The sequence below is a fragment of the Loxodonta africana genome, chromosome 2 (genome assembly GCF_030014295.1).
Source record: "Loxodonta africana isolate mLoxAfr1 chromosome 2, mLoxAfr1.hap2, whole genome shotgun sequence".
NCBI classification, from domain to species: domain Eukaryota; kingdom Metazoa; phylum Chordata; class Mammalia; order Proboscidea; family Elephantidae; genus Loxodonta; species Loxodonta africana.
The window spans coordinates 199,863,382-199,885,177 of record NC_087343.1 but is presented as its reverse complement, the minus strand read 5'-3'; the positions used below and the strand labels follow the sequence as shown (position 1 = coordinate 199,885,177).

The 21,796-nt window shown below is 37.6% G+C and overlaps 1 protein-coding gene across 1 annotated transcript in view; it reads left to right on the top strand.

The window, feature by feature from the left end:
• Positions 1 to 6,412: 6,412 nt before the first annotated feature.
• The window catches only part of LOC104846286 (butyrophilin-like protein 8), a 34,593-nt gene continuing 19,209 nt past the window's right edge, over positions 6,413 to 21,796 (top strand). The window contains 2 exon segments of the mRNA XM_064279727.1: positions 6,413 to 6,775; positions 11,906 to 12,077. Coding sequence (XP_064135797.1) covers positions 6,491 to 6,775; positions 11,906 to 12,077 — 457 coding nt within the window. The 5' untranslated portion in view covers positions 6,413 to 6,490.

Here is a 21,796-nt window from a genome sequence, read left to right as displayed (position 1 = left end):
AGATGCTCCTTCCTCACTGGCACGTGGGGGAAGGCTGTCAGCACCCTGCACTCCTTGGAGTGTTACCCCCTGCTGCTACCAGAAACTGGAGCATACAACCATCAACACTACTCCTCTAAGATAGTAGAGAGCCTACACCACACACTAGGTGACTGACCATCAGGACACCTGTGCTGATTTTATTCAAGAATAGTGAATGGACTCATAGGCTCATATACCTGGCAACAGCTCAAACCATCTGGTAACAGGACATAAGTGGTTCAAGGGCCCCACCAATCAAGTTAGCGCACTCTAGTAGCCCATTTGGGTATATTGAAACAAAACAAGAAGATAAGACTCAGTGAGCAAATATCAAATATAATTATTGGAATAACTTATAGATGGTTCAGAGACAGCAGTCGATATCAAATCACACAGAGAAGCAGAACATGATTGCTTCAAAAACCCCCAAAACAGAGAATCAAGATCTCTCCCAGATGAAGATATATTCCTGGAATTGCCAGACGTAGAATACAAAAGACTAATATACAGAACACTTCAAGATATCAGGGATGACATCAGAAATGAAATAAGGCAATGCACAGAAAATGCCAAGGAACACACAAAGAAGTTGAAAAAATTAAAAGATTATTCAAGAACATAATGAAAAATTTAATAAGCTGCAAGAATCTGTAGAGAGACAGCATTCAGAAATTCAGATTAACAATAAAATTACAGAACTGGACAACTCAATAGGAAATCAAAGGAGCAGAATTGAGGAATTGGAATGCAGGATTGAGGAAATGGAGGATAAGGCAATTGGCACCAATATATTTAAAGAAAAATCAGATAAAAGAATTAAAAAAATGCAGAAACACTAAGAATCATGTGGCACTCTATCAAGAAGAATAACTTGTGTGTGACTGGAATTCCAGAACAGGGAGGGATAAGAGAAAACGCAGACAGAACTGTTGAAGATCTGTTGGCAGAAAACTTCCAACATTGTGAAGGATGAAAGGATATCTATCCAAGATGCCCATTGAACCCCATACAAGGTAGATCCCAAAAGAAAATCACCAAGACATATTATCATCAAACTTGCCAAAACCAAAGATAAAGAGAAAATTTTAAAAGCAGCCAAGGATAAACAAAAAGTCACCTACAAAGGAGAATCAATAAGAATAAGGTTGGACTACACAGCAGAAACCATGCAGGCAAGAAGGCAATGGAATGACATATATAGAGCATTGAAAGAGAAAAATTGCCAGCCAAGAATCATATATGCAGCAAAACTCTCTTTCAAATATGAAGGTGAAATTAAGTCATTTACAGATAAACACAAGCTTAGAGAATTTGCAAAAACCAAACCAAAGCTATAAGAATCACTAAAGGAAATTCTTTGGTCAGAAAATCAATAATATCAGATATATAACACAAGGACACAGAACAGAACATTCTGATATCAACTCACATAAAGAAATCATAAAAATAAAATAAGATTAATAAAAAAAATGCTCAAAACAGGGAATCATTGATGTCATTATGTAAAGGATGACAATAATCAATAAAGAGGAACTAAATACAGGAGGCATAGATCTTCTATATGGAGAGGAAATCAAGGCGATATAGGGAGATACAAGTTAGGTTTATACTTAAAAAAATAGGGGTAAATATTAAGGTAACCACAAAGAGGACTAACAATCCCACACTTCAAAATAAAAACCAAGATAAACATGAGGACTCAGCAAAAATAAATTCAACTACAATGAAAAAGAGGAACACAGGATTTACAAAGAAAAACTTCTCAGCATAAAAAAGTAAGTGGAAAATGAAATTGTCAACAACAAACAAAGATATCAAAATGACAGCACTAAACTCATAAAAAAAAATTATATGTATCTATAATTACACTGAATGTAAATGGTCTAAATGCACCAATAAAGAGACAGAGAGTTGCAGATTGGATAGAAAAACATAATCCAGCTATATGCTGCCTATAAGAGACACACCGTAGAATTAGAGACATGAACAAACTAAAACTCAAAGGATGGAAAAAATATATCAAGCAAAGAACAATCAAAAATGAGCAGGAGTGGTAAAACTAATTTCTGACAAAATATACTTTAAAGTTAAATCTACCACAAAGGATAAAGAAGGACACTATATAATGATTAAAGGGACAATCTACCAGGAAGATATAACCATATTAAATATTTATGCACTCAGTGACAGAGCTGTGAGATACATAAAACAAACTTTAACAGCATTGAAAAGTGAGATATACAGCTCCACAACTATAGTAGGAGACTCAGCACACCACTTTCAGTGAAGGACAGGACATCCAGTAAGAAGCTCAATAAAGACACGGAAAATCTAAATGTCACAATCAACCAATTTGACCTCGTAGACATATACAGAACACTCCACCCAACAGCTGCAAATTATACTTTCTTTTCTATTGCACATGGAACCTTCTCTAGAATAGACCACATATTAGGTCATAAGGCAAGCTTTTGTAGAATCCAAAACATTGAAATATTACAAAGCATATTCTCTGACCATAAGGCCATAAAACTAGAAATCAATAACAGAAAAACCAGAGAAAAGAAATCAATTACTTGGAAACTGAACAATACCCTGCTCAAAAAAGACTGGATTATAGAAAACATTAAGGAGGGAACAAAGAAATTCATAGAATCTAATGAGAATGAAAACACTTCCTATTATAACCTTTGGGACACAGTGAAAGCAGTGCTCAGAGGCCAATTTATATCAATAAATGCTCAAATCTGAAAAGAAGAAAGGGCCAAAATCAAAGAACTGCCCCTACAACTTGAACAAATAGAAAGAGAGAAACAAAAGAAACCATGAGGCACGAGAAGAAAACAAATAATAAAAATCAGAACAGACTTAAATGAATTAGAGCACAGAAAAACAATTCAAAGAGTTAAGACCAAAAGCTGGTTCTTTGAAAAAATGAACAAAATTGATAAACCATTGGCCAGACTGACTAAAGAAAAACAGGAAAAGAAACAAATAACCTGAATAAGAAATGAGATGGGGGATATCACAACATATCCAATTGAAATTAAAAGAATCATATCAGATTTACTATGAAAAATTGTACTCCAACAAATTTGAAAACTAGAAGAAATGGATGAATTCTTAGAAACACACTACCTACCTAAACTAACACAAACAGAAGTAGAACAACTAAATAGACCCATAACAAAAAAAGAGATTGAACTCCCAAACAAAAACAAAGCCCTGGCCCTGACGGTTTCACTAAAGAGTTCTACCAAAAATTCAGAGAAGAGTTAACACCACTACTACTGAAGGTATTTAAAAACATAGAAAAGGATGGAATACTCCCTAACTCATTCTATGAAGCCAGCATATCCCTGATACCAAAATCAGCTAAAGACATCACAAAAAAAGAAAATTACAGACCTATATCCCTCATGAATATAGATGCAAAAATCCTCAACAAAACTCTAGGCAATAGAATTCAACAACATATCAAAAAAATAATTCACCATGACCAGTGGGATTTATACCAGGTATGCAGGGATGGTCCAACTTTAGAAAACAATGTAATCCATCATATAAATAACACAAAAGTCAAGAACCACATGATTTTATCAATTGATACAAAAAAGGCATTTGACAAAGTCCAACACCCATTCATGATAAAAACTCTTAGCAAAATAGGAATAGAAGGAAAATTCCTCAACATAATAAACGGCATTTATACAAAGCCAACAGCCAACATCATCCTAAATGGAGAGATTCTGAAAGCATTCCTTTTGAGAACGGCAACCAGACAAGAATGCCCCTTATCACCACTCATATTCAACATTGTGCTGGAGGTCCTAGCCAGAGCAATTAGGCTAGATAAAGAAATAAAGTGCATCCAGATTGGTAAGGAAGAAGTAATACTCTCCCTATTGGCAGATGACATGATCTTATACACAGAAAACCCTAAAGAATCCTCAAGAAAACTACTGAAACCAATAGCAGAGTTAAGCAGAGTACCACGATACAAGATAAACATACAAAAATCAGTTGGATTCCTCTACACCAACAAAAAAAACATCAAAGAGGAAATCACCAAATCAATACCATTTACAGTAGCCCCCAAGAAGATGAAGTACTGAGAAATAAATCTTACCAGAGTTGTAAAAGACATACAAACAAAACTACAAGGCACTACTGCAAGAACCCAAAAGAGACCTACAAAAGTGGAAAAACATACCTTGCTCGTGGATAGGAAGGCTTAATATTATAAAAATGTTTATTCTACCAAAAGCAATCTATAGACACAATGCAATTCCGATCCAAATTCCAATGACATTTTTTAATGAGATGGAGAAACAAACCACCAACTTCATACGGAAGGGAAAGAGGCCCCGGGTAAGTGAAGCATTACTGAAAAAGAAGAACAAAGTGGGAGGCCTCACTCTACCCAATTTTAGAACCGATTATACCACCACAGTAGTCAAAAAAGCCTGGTACTGGTACAACAACAGACACATAGACCAATGGAAGAGAATTGAGAATCCAGACATCAATCCATCCACATATGAGCAGCTGATATTTGACAAAGGCCCAAAGTCAGTTAATTGGGGAAAGGACAGTCTCTTAACAAATGGTGCTGGCATAACTGGATATTCATCTGCAAAAAAAAAAAAAGAAAGAAAGAAGACCCATACCTCACACCATGCACAAAAACTAACTCAAAATGGATCAAAGACCTAAAGATAAAGTCTAAAATGATAAAGATCATGGAAGAAAAAATAGGGACAACGTTAGGAGCCCTAATACATGGCATAAACAGAATACAAAACATTACTAAAAATGCCTAAGAGACCAGATAACTGGGAGCTCCTAAAAATCAAACACCTGTGCTCATCCAAAAGACTTCACGGAAAGAGTAAAAAGATTACCTACAGACTGGGAAAAAGTTTTTAGCTATGACATTTCCGATCAGTGCCTGATCTCTAAAATCTACGTGATTCTGCTGAAACTCAACTACAAAAAGACAAATAACTGAATTAAAAAATCATCAATGTATATGAACAGGCACTTCATTAAAGAAGACATTCTTTCAGGCCGCTAACAGATACGTGAGGAAATGCTCACGATCATTAGCCATTAGAGAAATGCAAATCAAAACCACAATGAGATTCCATCTCACTCCAACGAGGCCGGCATTAGTCCAAAAAACACATAATAATAAAAGTTGGAGAGCTTGTGGAGAGACTGGAACACTTACACACTTCTGATGGGAATGTAAAGTGGTACAAACACTTTGGAAATCGATTTGGCGCTTCCTTAAAAAACTAGAAATAGAACTACCATCCGATCCAGCAATCCTACTCTTTGGAATATATCCTAGAGAAATAAGAGCCTTTACACTAACATATATGCACACCCATGTTCATTGCAGCACTGTTTATAATAGCAAAAAGTTGGAAGCAACCAAGGTGCCCATCAATGGATGAATGGATAAATAAACTATGGTATAATCACAGAATGGAATACTAAGAATCGATAAAGAACAATGTTGAATCCATGAAACATTTCATAACATGGAGAAATCTGGAAGATATTTTGCTGAGTGAAATTATTCAATTGCAAAAGGACAAATATTGTATAAAACCATTATTTTAAGAACTGGAGAAAGAGTTTAAACAGAGAAGAAAATATTCTTTGATGGTTACGAGGGGGGGAGGGAGAGAGGGAAGGAGAGCGGTATTCACTAATAGATAGTAGATAAGTTTTATTTTAGGTGAAGGGAAAGTCAATACACAATACAGGAGAGGTCAACACAAATGGACTAAACCAAAAACAAAGTAATTTCCTGAATAAACTGAATGCTTCACAGGGCAGCATAGCAGGAGCGGGGGTTTGAGGACCATGGTTTCAGGTCCTCATGGTTTCAGGGACATCTAAGTCAATTGGCATGATATAATCTATTAAGAAAACATTCTGCATCCCACTTTGGAGAGTGGCATCTGGGGTCTTAAAAGCTAGCAAGTGGCCATCTAAGATGCATCAATTGGTCTCAACCCACCTGGCACAAGGAAGAATGAAGAACACCAAAGACGCAAGGAAATTATGAGCCTCAGAGACAGAAAGGACCACATAAACCAGAGACTACATCAGCCTGAGACCAGAAGAACTAGATGGTGCCTGGCCACAACCGATGACTTCCCTGACAGGGAACTCAACAGAGAAACCCTGAGGGAGCAGAAGAGCAGTGGGCGCAGACCCCAAATTCTCATAAAAAGACCAGACTTAATGGTCAGACTGAGACTAGAGGGACCCCGGAGGCCATGGTCCTCAGACCTTCTGTTAGCCCAAGACAGGAACCATTTCTAAAGCTAACTCTTCAGACAGGGATTAGACTGGACTAGGGGATGGAAAATGACACTGGTGAAGAATGAGCTTCTTGGATCAAGTGGACACAGGAGACTCGGATGAAGTGGACTTATGAGACTATGTTGGCATGTCTTGTCTGTTCTCCTGCTTCCTCTCTCCTGAGATGAGTGCTGATGCAATGGAGGTACGGTTCTTTAGGAATCAGTTCTCTACCACGGTCCACATTTACAGGGATGGGAAAGACCAGGCATATATGCAGATGAGAGCCTATCACGGGAAAACTGAGTTCATGAAGGACTTCATTGCAGAGGGCCATGTCCTCCTGAGGGTGAAAGACATCACTACCTTGGATGCTTGCGTGTATGGCTGCTGGTTCAGCTGGGAGTTGCAGGTGTCAGACCAATTGCCTTATTATTTTTTTAAATAATGTTTTATTGTGTTTTAGGTGATAGTTCACACAGCAAATTAGGTTCCCCTTTTACAATTTGTATGCAAATTGTTCCATGCCATTGGTTACAATTTTTACAACGTGTCAGCATTCTCAGTATTTCCGTTCTGTTTCCATTGATCTAGCTTCCTTTCCCCTCCTTGCCTTCTCACACTTACTTTTGGGTAAAAGTTGCCTGTTTGGTCTCATATAGTCCATTGTTTGAGGGAGCACATTACTCATGTTTTACAATTTTACTTTCTTTGAGAGAGGAGAAGTGAGAGATGCATCTATGCCATCTTATCCGGAATCCCTTCCTTAGTGCTTGCATCTCTCACGTGTCTGTCAGTTTGTCATACTGTGGGGGCTTGTGTGTTGCTGTGATTCTGGAAGCTATGCCACCAGTATTCAGATACCAGCAGGGTCACCTATGGAGGACAGGTTTCAGCTGAGCTTCCGGACTAAGACAGATTAGGAGGAAGGACCTGGCGATCTACTTCTGAAGAGAATTGGCCGGTGAAAACATTATGGATAGCAGCAGAACATTGATAGAGTGCTGGAAGAGGAGCCCCACAGGTTGGAAGGCACTCAAAAGATGACTGGGGTGGAGCTGCCGCCTCAAAGTAGAGTTGACCTTAATGACGTGGATGGAGTAAAGCTTTCAGGACCTTCATTTGCTGATGTGGCACGACTCAAAATGAGAAGAAACAGCTGAGAATATCCATTAATAACTGTAACATGGGATGTATGAAGTATGAATCTAGGAAAATTGGAAATTGTCAAAAATGAAATGGAACACACAAACATTGAGATCCTGGGCATTAATGAGCTGAAATGGACTGGTATTGGCCATTTTGAATCAGACAATCATATAGTCTACTATGCCAGGAATGACAACTTGAAGAGGAATGGTGTTGCATTCATCATCAAAACGAACATTTCAAGATCTATTGTGAAGTACAAGGAAGACCAGTTAATACAACTATTATTCAAATTTACCCACCAACCACTAAGGCCAAGGAAGAAGAAATTAAAAATTTTTATCAGCTTTTGAAGTCTGAAATTGATCGAACATGCAGTCAGGATGCATTCATAATTACTGGTGATTGGAATTCGAAAGTTGGAAACAAAGAAGAAGGATCGGTAGTTGGAAAATATGGCCTTGATGATAGAAACAATGCCAGAGATCGAATGATAGAATTTTGCAAGACTAATGACTTCATTGCAAATACCTTTTTTCACCAAAATAAACGGCGACTATACCTCCCCAGATGGGATACACAGGAATCAAATTGACCCCATTGGTGGAAAGAGACAATGGAAAAGCTCAATATCGTCAGTCAGAACAAGGCCAGGGACCGGCTGTGGAACAGGCCATCAATCGCTCATATACAAGTTCAAGTTGAAACTGAAGAAAATCAGAGCAAGTCCACGAGAGCCAAAATATGATGTTGAGTACAATCCCACCTGAATTTAGAGACCATCTCAAGAATAGATTTGATGCCTTGAACACTAATGACCAAAAACCAGATGAGTTGCAGAATGACATAAAGGACATCATACATGAAGAAAGCAAGAGGTCATTAAAAAGACAGGGAAGAAAGACAAGACCAAAATGGTTGTCAGAGGAGACTCTGAAACTTGCTCTCGAATGTCAAGCAGCTGAAGCAAAAAGAAGAGATGAAGAAGTAAAAGAACTGAACAGAAGATTTCAAAGGGTGGCTCAAGAGGACAAAGTACAGTATTATAGTGACATGTGCAAAGAACTAGAGCTAGAAAGCCAAAAGGGGAGAACACGCTTGGCGTTTCTCAAGCTGAAGGAACTGAAGAAAAAAATTCAAGCCTCGAGTTGCAATAGTGAAGGATTCTATGGGGGAAAATATTAAAAGACGCAGGAAGCATTAAAAGAATATGGAAGGAATACACAGAGTCATTATACCAAAAAGAATTAGTTGACATGCAACCATTTCAAGAGGTAGCATATGATCAGGAGCCAATGGTACTGAAGGAAGAAGTCCAAGCTGCACTGAAGGCATTGGAAAAAAACCAGACTCCACGAATTGATGGAGATATTTCAATAAATGGATGCAGCACTGGAAGTGCTCCGTTGTCTATGCCAAGAAATCTGGAAGACAGCTTCCTGGCCGACTGACTAGAAGAGATACATATTTATGCCTATCCCCAAGAAAGGAGATTCAACAGAATGCGGAAATTGTCGAACAATATCATTAATATCGCACGCAAGTAAAATTTTGCTGAAGATCATTCAAAAGTGGCTGCAGCAGTATATTGACAGGGAACTGCCAGAAATTCAGGCCAGATTCATAAGAGGATGTGGAACCAGGATATCATTGCAAATGTCCAGGATGGATCCTGGCTGAATGCAGAGAATACCAGAAAGATGTTTACCTGTGTTCTGTTGACTATGCAAAGGCATTTGACTGTGTGGATCATAACTAATTATGGATAACATTGCAAAGAATGGAAATTCCAGAACACTTAATTGTGCTCATGAGGAACCTGTACATAGATCAAGAGGCAGTCGTTCGAACGGAACAAGGGGATGCTGATTGGTTTAAAGTCAGGAAAGTTGTGTGTCAGGGTTGTATCCTTTCACCATACCTATTCAATCTGTATGCTGAGCAAATAATCAGAGAATCTGGACGATAGGAAGAAGAACAGGGCATCAGGATTGGAGGAAGACTCATTAATAACCTGCGTTATGCAGATGACACAACCTTGCTTGCTTCAAATGAAAAGGACTTGAAGCAGTTACTAATGAAGATAAAAGACCACAGCCTTCGGTATGGATTAAACCTCAACATAAAGAAAACAAAAATCCTCACAACTGAACCAGTAAGTCACATCACGATAAATGAAGAGAAGATTGAAGTTGTCAAGGATTTCATCTTACTTGGATCCACAATCAATACGCATGGAAGCAGCAGTCAAGAAATCAAAAGACACATTCCACTGGGCAAATCTGCTGCAAAGGACCTCTTTAAAGTGTTGAAAAGCAAAGATGTCACCTTGAAAACTAAGGTGCGCCTGACCCAAGCCGTGGTATTTTTAATTGCCTCACATACATGTGGAAGCTGGACAATGAATAAGGAAGACTGAAGAAGAATTGACACCTTTGAATTGTGGTGTTGGTGAAGAATATTGAATATACTGTGGACTGCCAAAAGAACGAACAAATCTATCCAGAATGCTCCTTAGAAGCAAGGCCATGAGATGAAGCAAGGCCGTGAGACTGCGTCTTATGTGCTTTAGACATGTTGTCAGGAGGGATCAGTCCCCGTAAAGGACATCATGCTTGGTAAAGTACAGGGTCAGCAGAAAAGAGGAAGACCCTCAAGGAGATGGATTGACACAGTGGCTGCAACATTGGTCTCAAGAATAACAAGGATTATAAAGATGGTGCAGGACCAAGCTGTGTTTTGTTCTTTGGTACATAGCATCACTATGAGTTGGAACCGACTCGACGGCACCTAAAAACAATAACAACAACAAAGTTCTTGCATCATCATTGTTTCATTCAAGAAACATCTATTAGGTTCTGTGCACAAGTCTAGGCCCTGGGGAAAGGCAGAGAACAGCATATAGAGGGTCAGTTCTATTTGGGGTGGATAATGGGCAATAACAACTGATCATGTCTAGATTACTTCTGTAAGGGATGCTCTCCTTAACCTACTAATTCACAAGTCTGGTGGTCAGGCTTAACCTTTCCTCAATCTCCAGTAAGTCTTATTGATTAACCTCACAAATAGCTCCTGTATCTGTTTTCTTTCCTTGTTATAGATTCCTTCTGCTCCAGCCCTTATCTTCTCCCACTACAATGAATTCAGTGGCTACCTGGATGACCTTTATGCTCCTGAGGGGTCCTTGTGATCCCTTCTCCATGCAGCTGTTTTGAGGGGTTCTGTATGATGCAAGCCTGGTCATAACTCTCACCCAGTAGAAGTCAGTCAATAGCCCTACAGGGCTTACAATGCCTTCAGTGCCTACAGAGGCAATGGTCCAAACCTTTTAGGTCACTGCACTCATAGTCTCCATAGCCTGCCTCTGCACTTCACTCAGACCTCATCTCAGACTTGTCCTTCTTTGCACCTCACAGTCCAGAAACACCAAATGCTCATAGGCCCTTGAACACACCACAGCCTGGCAACACTCCAGACCATGGTATGCATTTACCCCCCTGCCTGGCATGCTTCTCCCCCTCTCCCACTTGTAAACCTACTAACCTGACACAACAGTGTGCAAATGTCACCTGTGACTTCCCACGATTAATCACTTCTCTGTACCAACTTGACTGTGCTTCCATAGTTGTACTTTTCACAATGAAATTCATTTGTTTACATTTATCTCCCTCTTTAGTCAGTGAGATCCTCATTACAAGGAGTTCTGTCTAATTCACTTCATTATATTTAGTGCTTAGGAATAGTCAGGCATTAAAAAAAAAAAAAAACCCAAACCCATTGCTGTCAAGTCAATTCTGACTCATAGAGACCCTACAGGACAGAGTAGAACCGCCCATAGAATTTCCAAGGAACACCTGGTGGATTCGAACTTCTGACCTTTTGGGTCGCTGCAGTAGCTCTTAACCACTAAGCCACCAGGGCTTCCAGTCAGGCTTATAAAAAAAAAGGCTTATAGTGGTTGCTAAATAAATGTTGACTAAACAAAGACAATGGAAAAGCTTAGGGCAGCAATCCGTAAGTAAATGTGTGTAAGAGAGAATGAGGATGAGATAGAGAGAGAGGAAGAAAGAAAAAGAGAAAAGAAGAGAGAGGAGAGCGGAGAGAGAGAAGGGAGTGGAGAGAGGAGAAGGGGGATAGAGAGAGAGTAACACCTATCATGTTTGCTGAACTTGGTACAGAACTGCTGTGGCCTTGGGACATGATCTTTGTTTTTACCCTTTTCTGTTTTCTCCCCAGCTTTGGGCTCAACTTCTCTTATTTCTATCATAGGATATGTTTATGGAGGAAGCTAGCTTCATTATATTTAGTGCTTAGGAACAGTCAGGCATAAAAAAAAAGTCAGGTTCCATCAGTCCTGGAACCTGAAGTACTCTGTCAGCCCTTGGGCTGATTCCCTCAGTCCGCAGGGACGTAGAACGGTCCACAGGGACAGGATTTGCCCTCAGACTCCAAAATGAATGCAGACAGATGGGGCATGCTTGATGTGGAGACTTCCTTTAAAATAAAATAAAATGCTGGAAATATATCATGTTCCATTCAGCATTCTGATCAGAGTCGAGAGTTGCAATCCAGTCTATGGACAGGAGGTAAGTAAAGAGGAGAAGATAAGTAAGAAGGAGGAAGAACCGGAGCTCTATCTCAGGATTGTTGTTTAGTATTGCTCAGACTTACTAATTTTCTTTGAAAATTAAAGGTCAATGGGTTATAAAAATAAAATCATAATAACTCATTATATGGAAATAGAATTGCTTACAATTCCAGAGGCATATAACTAAGTATTTCCTTTACCACATATCATTTCCATGGTGTACTTCTCCAAATTAATCACATATAAAACTTAAGAAAGCTGACTCTATGACCAAGAAAAACTTATTGTTTACTCACTTTTTTTTAGAAAACATATCACGTAATTACTCTTTGAGGCAGAATATAATAAAAAGATAGATAATTTCAGGAAGGATGAAAAAATAATAGGACAATTAATGTAAACTCAAATATGTCAGAAATCACAATCAATATAAAAGGACTTAATCTGCTAGTTAAAAGACAAAGAATGTCAGACTGAATTAAAAAATCCCAACTGTTGCAATTCACAAAAGAAAACATAAATTCTGTGAGCTCTTCACTGAAAATAAGACAGAAAAATATATACCAGACAAATATTAATCAAAGCAGAGGTATATCAGATTATATGTGAAGAAAAGAAAAAAACATGCTTTAAGAAAAAAATTATTAGAGATGGAGCTGTTTCATAATTTTTTAAGAATTAATTCACCAGGAAAATATAAAATTTCATTTGGCCACCAGGGCTCCTTATCAGGGTCCATATATATACATGGGGGACTCTTATAAGCAGCCCTGGTGGCCAAGCGGTTAAGTGCTTGGCTGCTAATCAGGAGGTCAGCGATGGGAACCCACCAGCCGTTCCACAGGGGAAAGATGTGGCAGTCTGCTTCCATAAAGATTCACAGCCTTGGAAACCCTATGGGACACTTCTAGTCTGTCCTATAGGGTTGCTTTGAGTAGCAACTGACTCCACAGCAAGGGGTTTGGTATGCATCTTATAACTTTAACATACAGAATGCAAATACTGACGAACTATAAGGTAAAATTAGCATACTGTGAGTTCCAGAACTGGCTAAATAAGCAGACAAAATTAATAAGACTATAGTATGTTTGAACTGCAAATTAACAATCATGATATAATAGACATCCTTAGAAGACATCACACAAAAAATATTACTGTGAACACACAGAATGTTTACTAACTTTTACCAGGTACAAGCACATAAAATGGTGTTCAGAAAAGTTAAAGGAATTGACATCTACAGATAGTGGTCTGTTATCACAATATAATTAAGTTAAATAACAATAATAAAAGATAATTTAAAATTTATATATATTTGAAAAATTTAAAAATACACTTCTAAAATAACTGAGAGGTCACTGAAAAAGTCATACTGGTAATTAGAAAATTCTTATAACTGAATGATAATGAAATCACAATATATTTTGTGTGAAATAGAGCTAATGTAGTTTTCTGAGTATAAAATTGTATTCTTAAACATTCACATTAAAAATGAAAAAGCTGAAAATTTATCTACTAGGCTTCCATATTTACTTCAGGATAAACTGAAAAAGAACAGGAGGATGTAAATCATAAAAAGAGGAATTTACAGAAATAAAAAGACAAATATTGCAGATAAGCAAAGTTAAAGGTAGATGTTCAAAATACTATTGTAATAGATAAACTTCTGGCAACATCAACCAAGAATAAAAGAAAGATGGCATAATTAGATAGTATTGGAAATCAGAAGGGGACAGAACTAAAGATGAAGAGATATAATAGACAAACTGTTTTGAATAACTTTGTGCTATTATATTTAAGAGTGATGAAATAAAACTTACCCAGAAAAAATATAAAATGCAATATCTGACTCAAGGAAAAATAGATCATCTGTCTAGTTCTATCAGCACAAAATAAACCAAATCAGTATTTAAAAGTCTTCCCACAAGGAAGACATCAGGGCCATAGTATTTTACATGTAAATCCTACCAAACATTTAGAAAAACAGAAAGTTTCAATCTTATAGCAAATGTTCCAGAAAATAGAAAAATATGAAATATTTATTCATTTTGTTAGGTTAACATAATTTTGATACCAAAATAGAGCAGGACAGTTGTAAAAAGGAAAAGTATTAGTCAACTTTACTCAGAAATATAAATGTGATAGTTCTATCAGAAATTTTGCAATCCCAAACCAAAAGTGTGTAAAAAACATAATGAATCATGACAGGATTTAACGTATCCTGGAATGAAAAGTTAGTTCAATTTTGGAATATTTATTGATGTAATTATTACCTTAATGAATTAAATGAGATAAACTTTAAACTTATCTTAATATATGTAAATAAAACACATACGTTTTGACTTCTGGCCAACATGGCGCCATAGGCAGAAGCACCACGCTGTCCTTCCATAGCAAAGACCTGAAAAACTAAGCAAAACAGAGAAAAACATCAGTCCTGGAACCTGAAGTATCAAATTAAGAGAACAACAACTCAGCCAAGGACCGAATGGAATAAAACTGACAGAGAATGAGGGGAGATATATGTGGAGGTCCCCTATCAGCTAAAGCAGCACGGATTCAACATCTTGGACTCCTGCTAGAGATAGGCAGACAGGGAGCATGGGAGAGCAGCTTCACGGAACTCCCAGCAGGAGACAGAGCACCCAGTAACCAGCGATACATACTTTCCCACTCCCAGCCTCTCCCCACTGCTCTACCTTTGTGCTTCCTGACTGGCAGAGGTGGCTCGGTCAGCTGGGAAGTACAGCATCCATGCCACTTGGATTTGACCCATCTACATCAGAGATCAGTGGACAGGGAGTACAGGAAAGCAGCTTCACAAAGTTCTCAGCAGGAGACAGAGCACTTGATAACCAGTAATGTATGCTTTTTTCCCCCTTTGTTTTGTTTTGTTGTGCTTTATTCTGTTTATCTTTTTCTTTTCATGGCTTGGGAGCCCCTTCTAGATGGGCTGAACTGTGTTTAGGAGCCAGTCTCTCATTCTGCGCAGCCACATAGGTGGGATCCTTAGGGTCATTTTTTTATTTCTAATTTTTTTTCTCTTTTTTCCTTTCTGTCTCTCTTCACTTCTCAGTTCTTATCTCTCTATACTTACCTTCTTTTCCTGTCTCCTGAATACCTGGCACTGTGTGACATCTATACCCCCTCTAGCCAGGCTATATTACACGGCCTGGGAGCCATTTCCCATTTTTTTGCAGCCACACTGGTGGGACCCCTGGGGTCTCTTCTTTTCTTTCTTTCTTTCTTTTTCTTCTAACTTTTTATCTAGTTTTTTTTTCTTTTTTCTCTTTTTCCTTTTGTTTTTCTCCATTTCTTGGTTTTTCATCTCTCCACTCCAGTAGCAAGCTGCCTTAGCACTCTTTTTTATTTGTTTGTTTGATTGTGGTTCCTGCTTCTCTCTCCTCTTTCCCATACCAGTATTAGCTCTACACATCACAATCCCCCCCCCTCCTGCCTACCTGCACTGCACACTGAACATCACACCTGCAAACAGCACAGGCACGGCCTACCAGAACCTGCCCAGCACTGATTCATGGCCCATGCTGTTAGCCCTAGTACGTGCCACAAACAATCCATCCCAGCCCTTCCCCTTCAGCTGGACCTGCCCTGCTGCTACATAGCTGAGTGACTGGCCCTGTCCATTGGACAAGGAGGTGAAAAGTATCAGGACCACAGATGAGTAAACAACAAAGAATACACAGCCCGCCTGCTCAGACGTACACAAATAAAACAAAAAAGCAGGATGGAACAAACATGTATAATCAGTAAACAAAGAAATTAACTACTGAATGTCCTGAAGACAACAGAAAATATCAAAACACAAAAAAAAGGACAAGATGATTCTAGTAGGTGTCCAAAATAAAGCACCAGATGAGTTTCCAGTGGAAGAAAAGGCACTGGAACTACCTGACAGGGAATTCAAATCTCTAGCATTCAGAGCTATCCAAGAGTTGAAGCAAAATGCAGATAAAAATGAGGAAAAAATAGACTAATTCATGGAAAAGGCAAGAAAATTCATGGAAAATACAGACAAAAAAAAAAAAGGAAGAATTTAGGAAAATAATACAGGAACAAAATTCCAAAATAAATTCACAACTAGAAATCAAACAAATAAAACAATTAGAAATTCAAAAGATAAACAACAAGATTTCAGAAATGGACAGTGTCATAGAAGGGCTGAGGAGCAGGTTTGAAATGATGGAAGAGAGGGTCAGTGAAATTGAAGACAAACACTTGGATACAACTCTTTTTGAGGAAAAATCAGAAAAAAGAACAAATAAAAATGAAGAAACCCTGAGAATTATGTGGGATACAATCAAAAGCAAAAATTTGCAAGTGATTGGAGTTCCAGGACAGGCAGAGAAAATGGAAAACGCAGAGAGGATCACTGAAGAATTGCTGACAGAAAACTTCTCTAATATCATGGAAGATGAAAAGCTGACCATCCAAGAAGCTCAATGAACCCCATATAGGATAGACCCCAAAAGAAAATCACCACTCGCTAAAACTAAAGAGAGAAAAAATCCTGAGAGCAGCATGAGAAAAACAAAAAGTCACATACAAAGGAGAAACAATAAGGTTAAACTCTGATTATTTGGCAGAAACCATGCAGGCAAGAAGGCAATGGGATGACGTATATAAAACCTTGAAAGAAAAAAATTGTCAGCCAAGAATAATATATCTTGCAAAACTCTCATTCAAATATGATGTTGAAATTAGGACATTTCCAGGCAAACAGAAATTAAGGGGATATGTAAAAACCAAACCAAACTTACAAATGACATCAGACCACAGCCTGAATGCAGGGTGCAAGATTGTACCAGCCAGATACCAATGTAGGAAATGAACTCTCAAGGACTATCCAAAACCAAAAGAATTGCAACAGGGAGCCAGAGAGGTTAATCTGTAAATGACAACAATGTCAAAACAATAAAAGAGGGAATAAATGGTGTAGGTATAGAACTTTCTAATGGAGAGGAAGACAAGGTGATACCAAGTAATAATAGGCTGGTTCAAACCTAGGAAGACAAAGGTATCTACCTATCATGTAGTTTTAGTGCCAAGGGTAACCACAAAGAAAGTTAACAAACCTACTCATCAAAATAAAGTAGAAAAACATAAAATCTCAAAAAAAAAAAAAAAAAAACCCTACAAAAACAAAAGAAAAAGAAGTCCACAAACAAAAGGAACTCAGCACAGGAGAGTAAGAGGAACAAAGAAAATGTTAGCACCACAAAAAAAAAAAAAATGGGGCACTACAAAATGACACCAATAAACTCACACCTATCAATAATACACTGAATGTAAATGGCCTAAATGCACCCATAAAGAGACAAAGAGTGACAGAATGGATTAAAAAAAAGGAACCATCAATATTCTGTCTACAAGAGACACACCTTAGGCACAAAGGTGTAAATTTATCAAAAATGCAAGGATGAGAAAAAAATATATCAAGCAAATAACTGCTGAAAAAGAGCAGGAGTGGCAATACTAATCTCAGATAAAATACACTTTAAAACAAAATCCACCATAAAAGACAAAGGAGGACACTATATAATGATTAAAGGGGCAATCCATCATGAAGACTTAACCATAATAAACATCTATGCACCCAGTGACAGGACTCCAAAATACATAAAACAAACTCCAACAGTGCTGAAAAAAGAAACTGACAGCTCCACAATAATAGGAGACTTCAACACAACATTCTCAGTAAAGGACGGAACAACCAGGAAGAAACTCAACAAAGATACAGAAGAGCTAAAGGGCACAATCAGCCAACTTGACTTCATAGACATATATAGAACACTCCACCCAACAGCTGCAAAGTACACATTCTTTTTCAATGCACATGGAACGTTCTCTAGAATAGACCACATCTTAGGCCACAGAGAAACCCTCAACAAAATCCAAAACGCTGAGATAATAGAAAGTATCTTCTCTAACCACAATGCCGTCAAAGTAGAAATTAACAGGAAGAGCAAGGGAAAAAAAAATCGGTTACATGGAAACTGAATAACACCCTGCTTAAAAACTGCTGGGTAATAGAAGAGATTAGAGATGGAATAAAAAAAATTCTTAGAATCAAATGAGAATGGAAACACATCTTACCAAAACCTTTGGGACACAGCAAAGGCAGTGCTCAGAGGTCAATTTATTAGATGCGCACATCAAAAAAGAAGGGACAAAAATCAAAACATTGGCTATACAATTTGAACAAATAGAGAGCAGCAAAAGAAGCCCACCGCCACCAGAAGAAAGGAAATAAGAAAGATCAGAGCAGAAATAAATGAAATAGAACTATCATACAATCCTTGGAATATATCCTAGAGAAATAAGGGCCTTCACATGAACAGATCTATGCACACTCATGTTCATTTCAGCACTGTTTACAATAGCAAAAAGATGGAAGCAACCAAGGTGCCCAACAATGGATGAATAGATAAATAAGCTATGGTATAGTTTTTTTGTTATAGTCACACAATGGAATAATAATAATAAAAAAAAACAATGAATCTGTGAAACATCTCATAACATGGAGGAATCTAGAAGGTATTATGCTGAGTCAAATTAGTCAGTTGCAAAAGGGCAAATATTGTATGAGATCTCTACAATAAGAACTCTAGATAAGGTTTAAACACAGAAGAAAATATTCTTTGATGGTTATGAGGGTGGGGAGGGAGGGAGAGGGACATTCACTAACTAGAGGTGGAATTGCTCAATCATGTGGTAATTCTATGTTTAAGTTGTTGAGAAACCCCCAAACTGATTTCCACAGCAGCTGTACCATTTTACAATCTGACCAACAATGGATGAGAGTTCCAATTTCTCCATATTCTCTCCAAGCCTGTTGTTTTTTGTTTTCTAATCATAGCATCACATAGCCATCTTAGTGTATGTGAAGTGGTATCTCATTGTGATTTTGCATTTCCCTAATGGCTAATGATTGTGAGCATCTTTTCATGTGCTTATTGGTCATTTGTATTTCTTCTTTGGTGAGATAACTATTTAGGTTCCATGCCAATTTTTTATTTGGGTCAATTTTTTATTTGGGCCAAATTGATTTCCAAAGTGGTTGTATCATGTTATATTCTCACCAGCAGTGTATAAGTGTTCCAGTCTCTCCACAACTTCTCCAACATTTATTATTTTGTGCGTTTTGGATAGTGCCAGCCTTCTTGGGGTGAGATGGTATCTCATTGTAGTTTTGATTTGTGTTTCTCTAATGGCTAATGATCCTGAACATTTCCTCATGTATTTGTTTGCCACCTGAATGTCCTCTTTGGTGAAGTGCCTGTTCATCTCCTTTGCCCATTTTTAAGTTGGGCTATTTGTCTTTTTGTTGTTCAGTTTTTGCAGTATCGTGTAGATTTTAGAAATCTGTTGCTGATCGGAAATGTCATAGCTAAAAATTTTTCCCAGTCTGTAGGTAATCCTTTTGCTCTTTTGGTGAAGTCTTTGGATGAGCATAGGTGTTTGCTTTTTAGTAAGCTCCCAGTTATCTAGTTTCTCTTTTTTTGCACATTATTAGTAATGTTTTATATACTGTTTATGCCATGTATTAGGGCTCCTAGTGTTGTCCTTATTTTTTCTTCCATGATCTTTATCCTTTTAGATTTTATATTTAGGTCTTTGATCCATTTTGAGTTAGTTTTTGTGCATGGTGTGAGGTATGGATCTTCTTTCTTTCTTTTTTTTTGCAGATGGATATCCAGTTATGCCAGCACCATTTGTTAAACAGACTGTCTTTTCCCCATTGAACTGAATTTGGGCCTTTGTCAAATATCAGCTGCTCATATGTGGATAAATTTATGTCTGGATTCTCAATCCTGTTCCATTATTCTACGTATCCATTGTACCAGTACCAGGCTGTTTTGACTACTGTGGCAGCATAATAGGTTCTAAAATCAGGTAGAGTGAGGCCTCCCACTTTGTTCTTCTTTTTCAGTAATGCTTTACTTATCTGGGGCCTTTTTCCCTTCAATATGAAGTTGGTGATTTGTTTCTCCATCTCATTAAAAAATGTCACTGGTATTTGGATTGGGATTGCATTATGTGTATAGATCTCTTTGGGTAGAATAAACATTTTTACTATGTTGAGTCTTCCTATCCATGAGCAAGGTATGTTTTTCCACTTATGTAGGTCTCTTTTGGTTTCTTGCAGTAGTGTCTGTAGTTTTCTTTGTATAGGTCTTTTATGTCTCTGGTTGGATTTATTTCTGAGTGTTTTATCTTCTTGGCAGCTATCGTAAATGGTATTTATTGGTGATTTCCTCTTCGGCATTCTCTCTGTTGGTGTAGAGGAATCCAAGTGATTTATGTATGTTTACCTTGTATCCTGATACTCTGCTAAACACTGCTATTAGTTTCAGTAGTTTTCTTGAGGATTCTTTAGGGTTTTCTGTGTATAAGATTATGTCATCCACAAGTAGAGATACCTTTACTTCTTCTTTGCCAATTTGGATGCCCTTTATTTCTTTATCTAGCCTAATAGCTCTGGCTAGGACCTCCAGTACAATGTTGAATAAGAGTGATGATAAAAGACATCCTTGTCTGGTTCCCATTCTTAAGGGGAATGCTTTCAGCCTCTCTCCATTTAGGATAATGTTGGCTTTTGGCTTTGTATACCCACTAACCCACTGCCGTCACTTTGTATAAATCCCTTTATTATGCTGAGGAATTTCCCTTCTATTCCTATTTTGTTGAGAGTTTTAATCATAAATGGGTGTTGGACTTAGTCAAATGTCTTTTCTGCATCAACTGATAAGATCATGTGGTTCTTGTGTTTTATTTTATTAATGTCATGGTTTGCATTGATTGTTTTTCTAACATTGAACCATCCCTGCATATCTGGCATGAAACCCACTTGGTTGTGGTGAATTATTTTTTTGACGTGGTGCTGAATTCTGTTGGCTATAATTTTGTTGAGGACTTTTGTGTCTAAGTTCATGAGGAATATTGGCGTGTAATTTTCTTTTTTTGTGCTGTCTTTACCTAATTTTGATATTGGGGTTATGCTGGCTTCATAGAATGAGTTTGGGGGTATCCCATCCTTTTCTATACTCTGAAATACGTTGAGTAGCAGTGGTGTTAACTTTTCTCTGAAAGTTTGGTAGAATTCTCCAGTGAAGCCATCTGGGCCAGGGCTTATTTTTGTTGGGAGTTTTTAAATTGCCTTTTCAATCTCTTTTGTTATGGGTTTACTTAGTTGTTCTACCTCTGTTTGTGTTAGCTCAGGTAGGTAGTGTGTTTCTAGAAATTTTCCCATTTCCTCTAGGTTTTCAAATTTGTTAGAGTGCAATTTTTCATAGTACTCTAATTCTTTTAATTTCAGTTGGGTCTGTTGTGATGTGGCCCATCTCATTTCTTATTCGGGTTATTTGTTTCCTTTCCTGTATTTCTTTAGTCAGTCTGGCCAATGGTTTATCAATTTTGTTAATTTTTTCAAAAAACCAGCTTTTGGCTTTGTTAATTCTTTCAATTGTTTTTCTGTTCTCTAATGCATTTCATTCTGCTCTAATTTTTATTGTTTGTTTTCTTCTGGTGCCTGATGGATTCTTTTGTTGCTCGCTTTCTATTTGTTCAAGTTGTAGGGACAGTTCTCTGATCTTGGCTCTTTCTTCTTTATGTATGCGTATATTTATTGCTATAAATTGACCTCTGAGCATTGTTTTTGCTGTGTCCCAAAGGTTGTGATAGGAAGCATTTTCATGC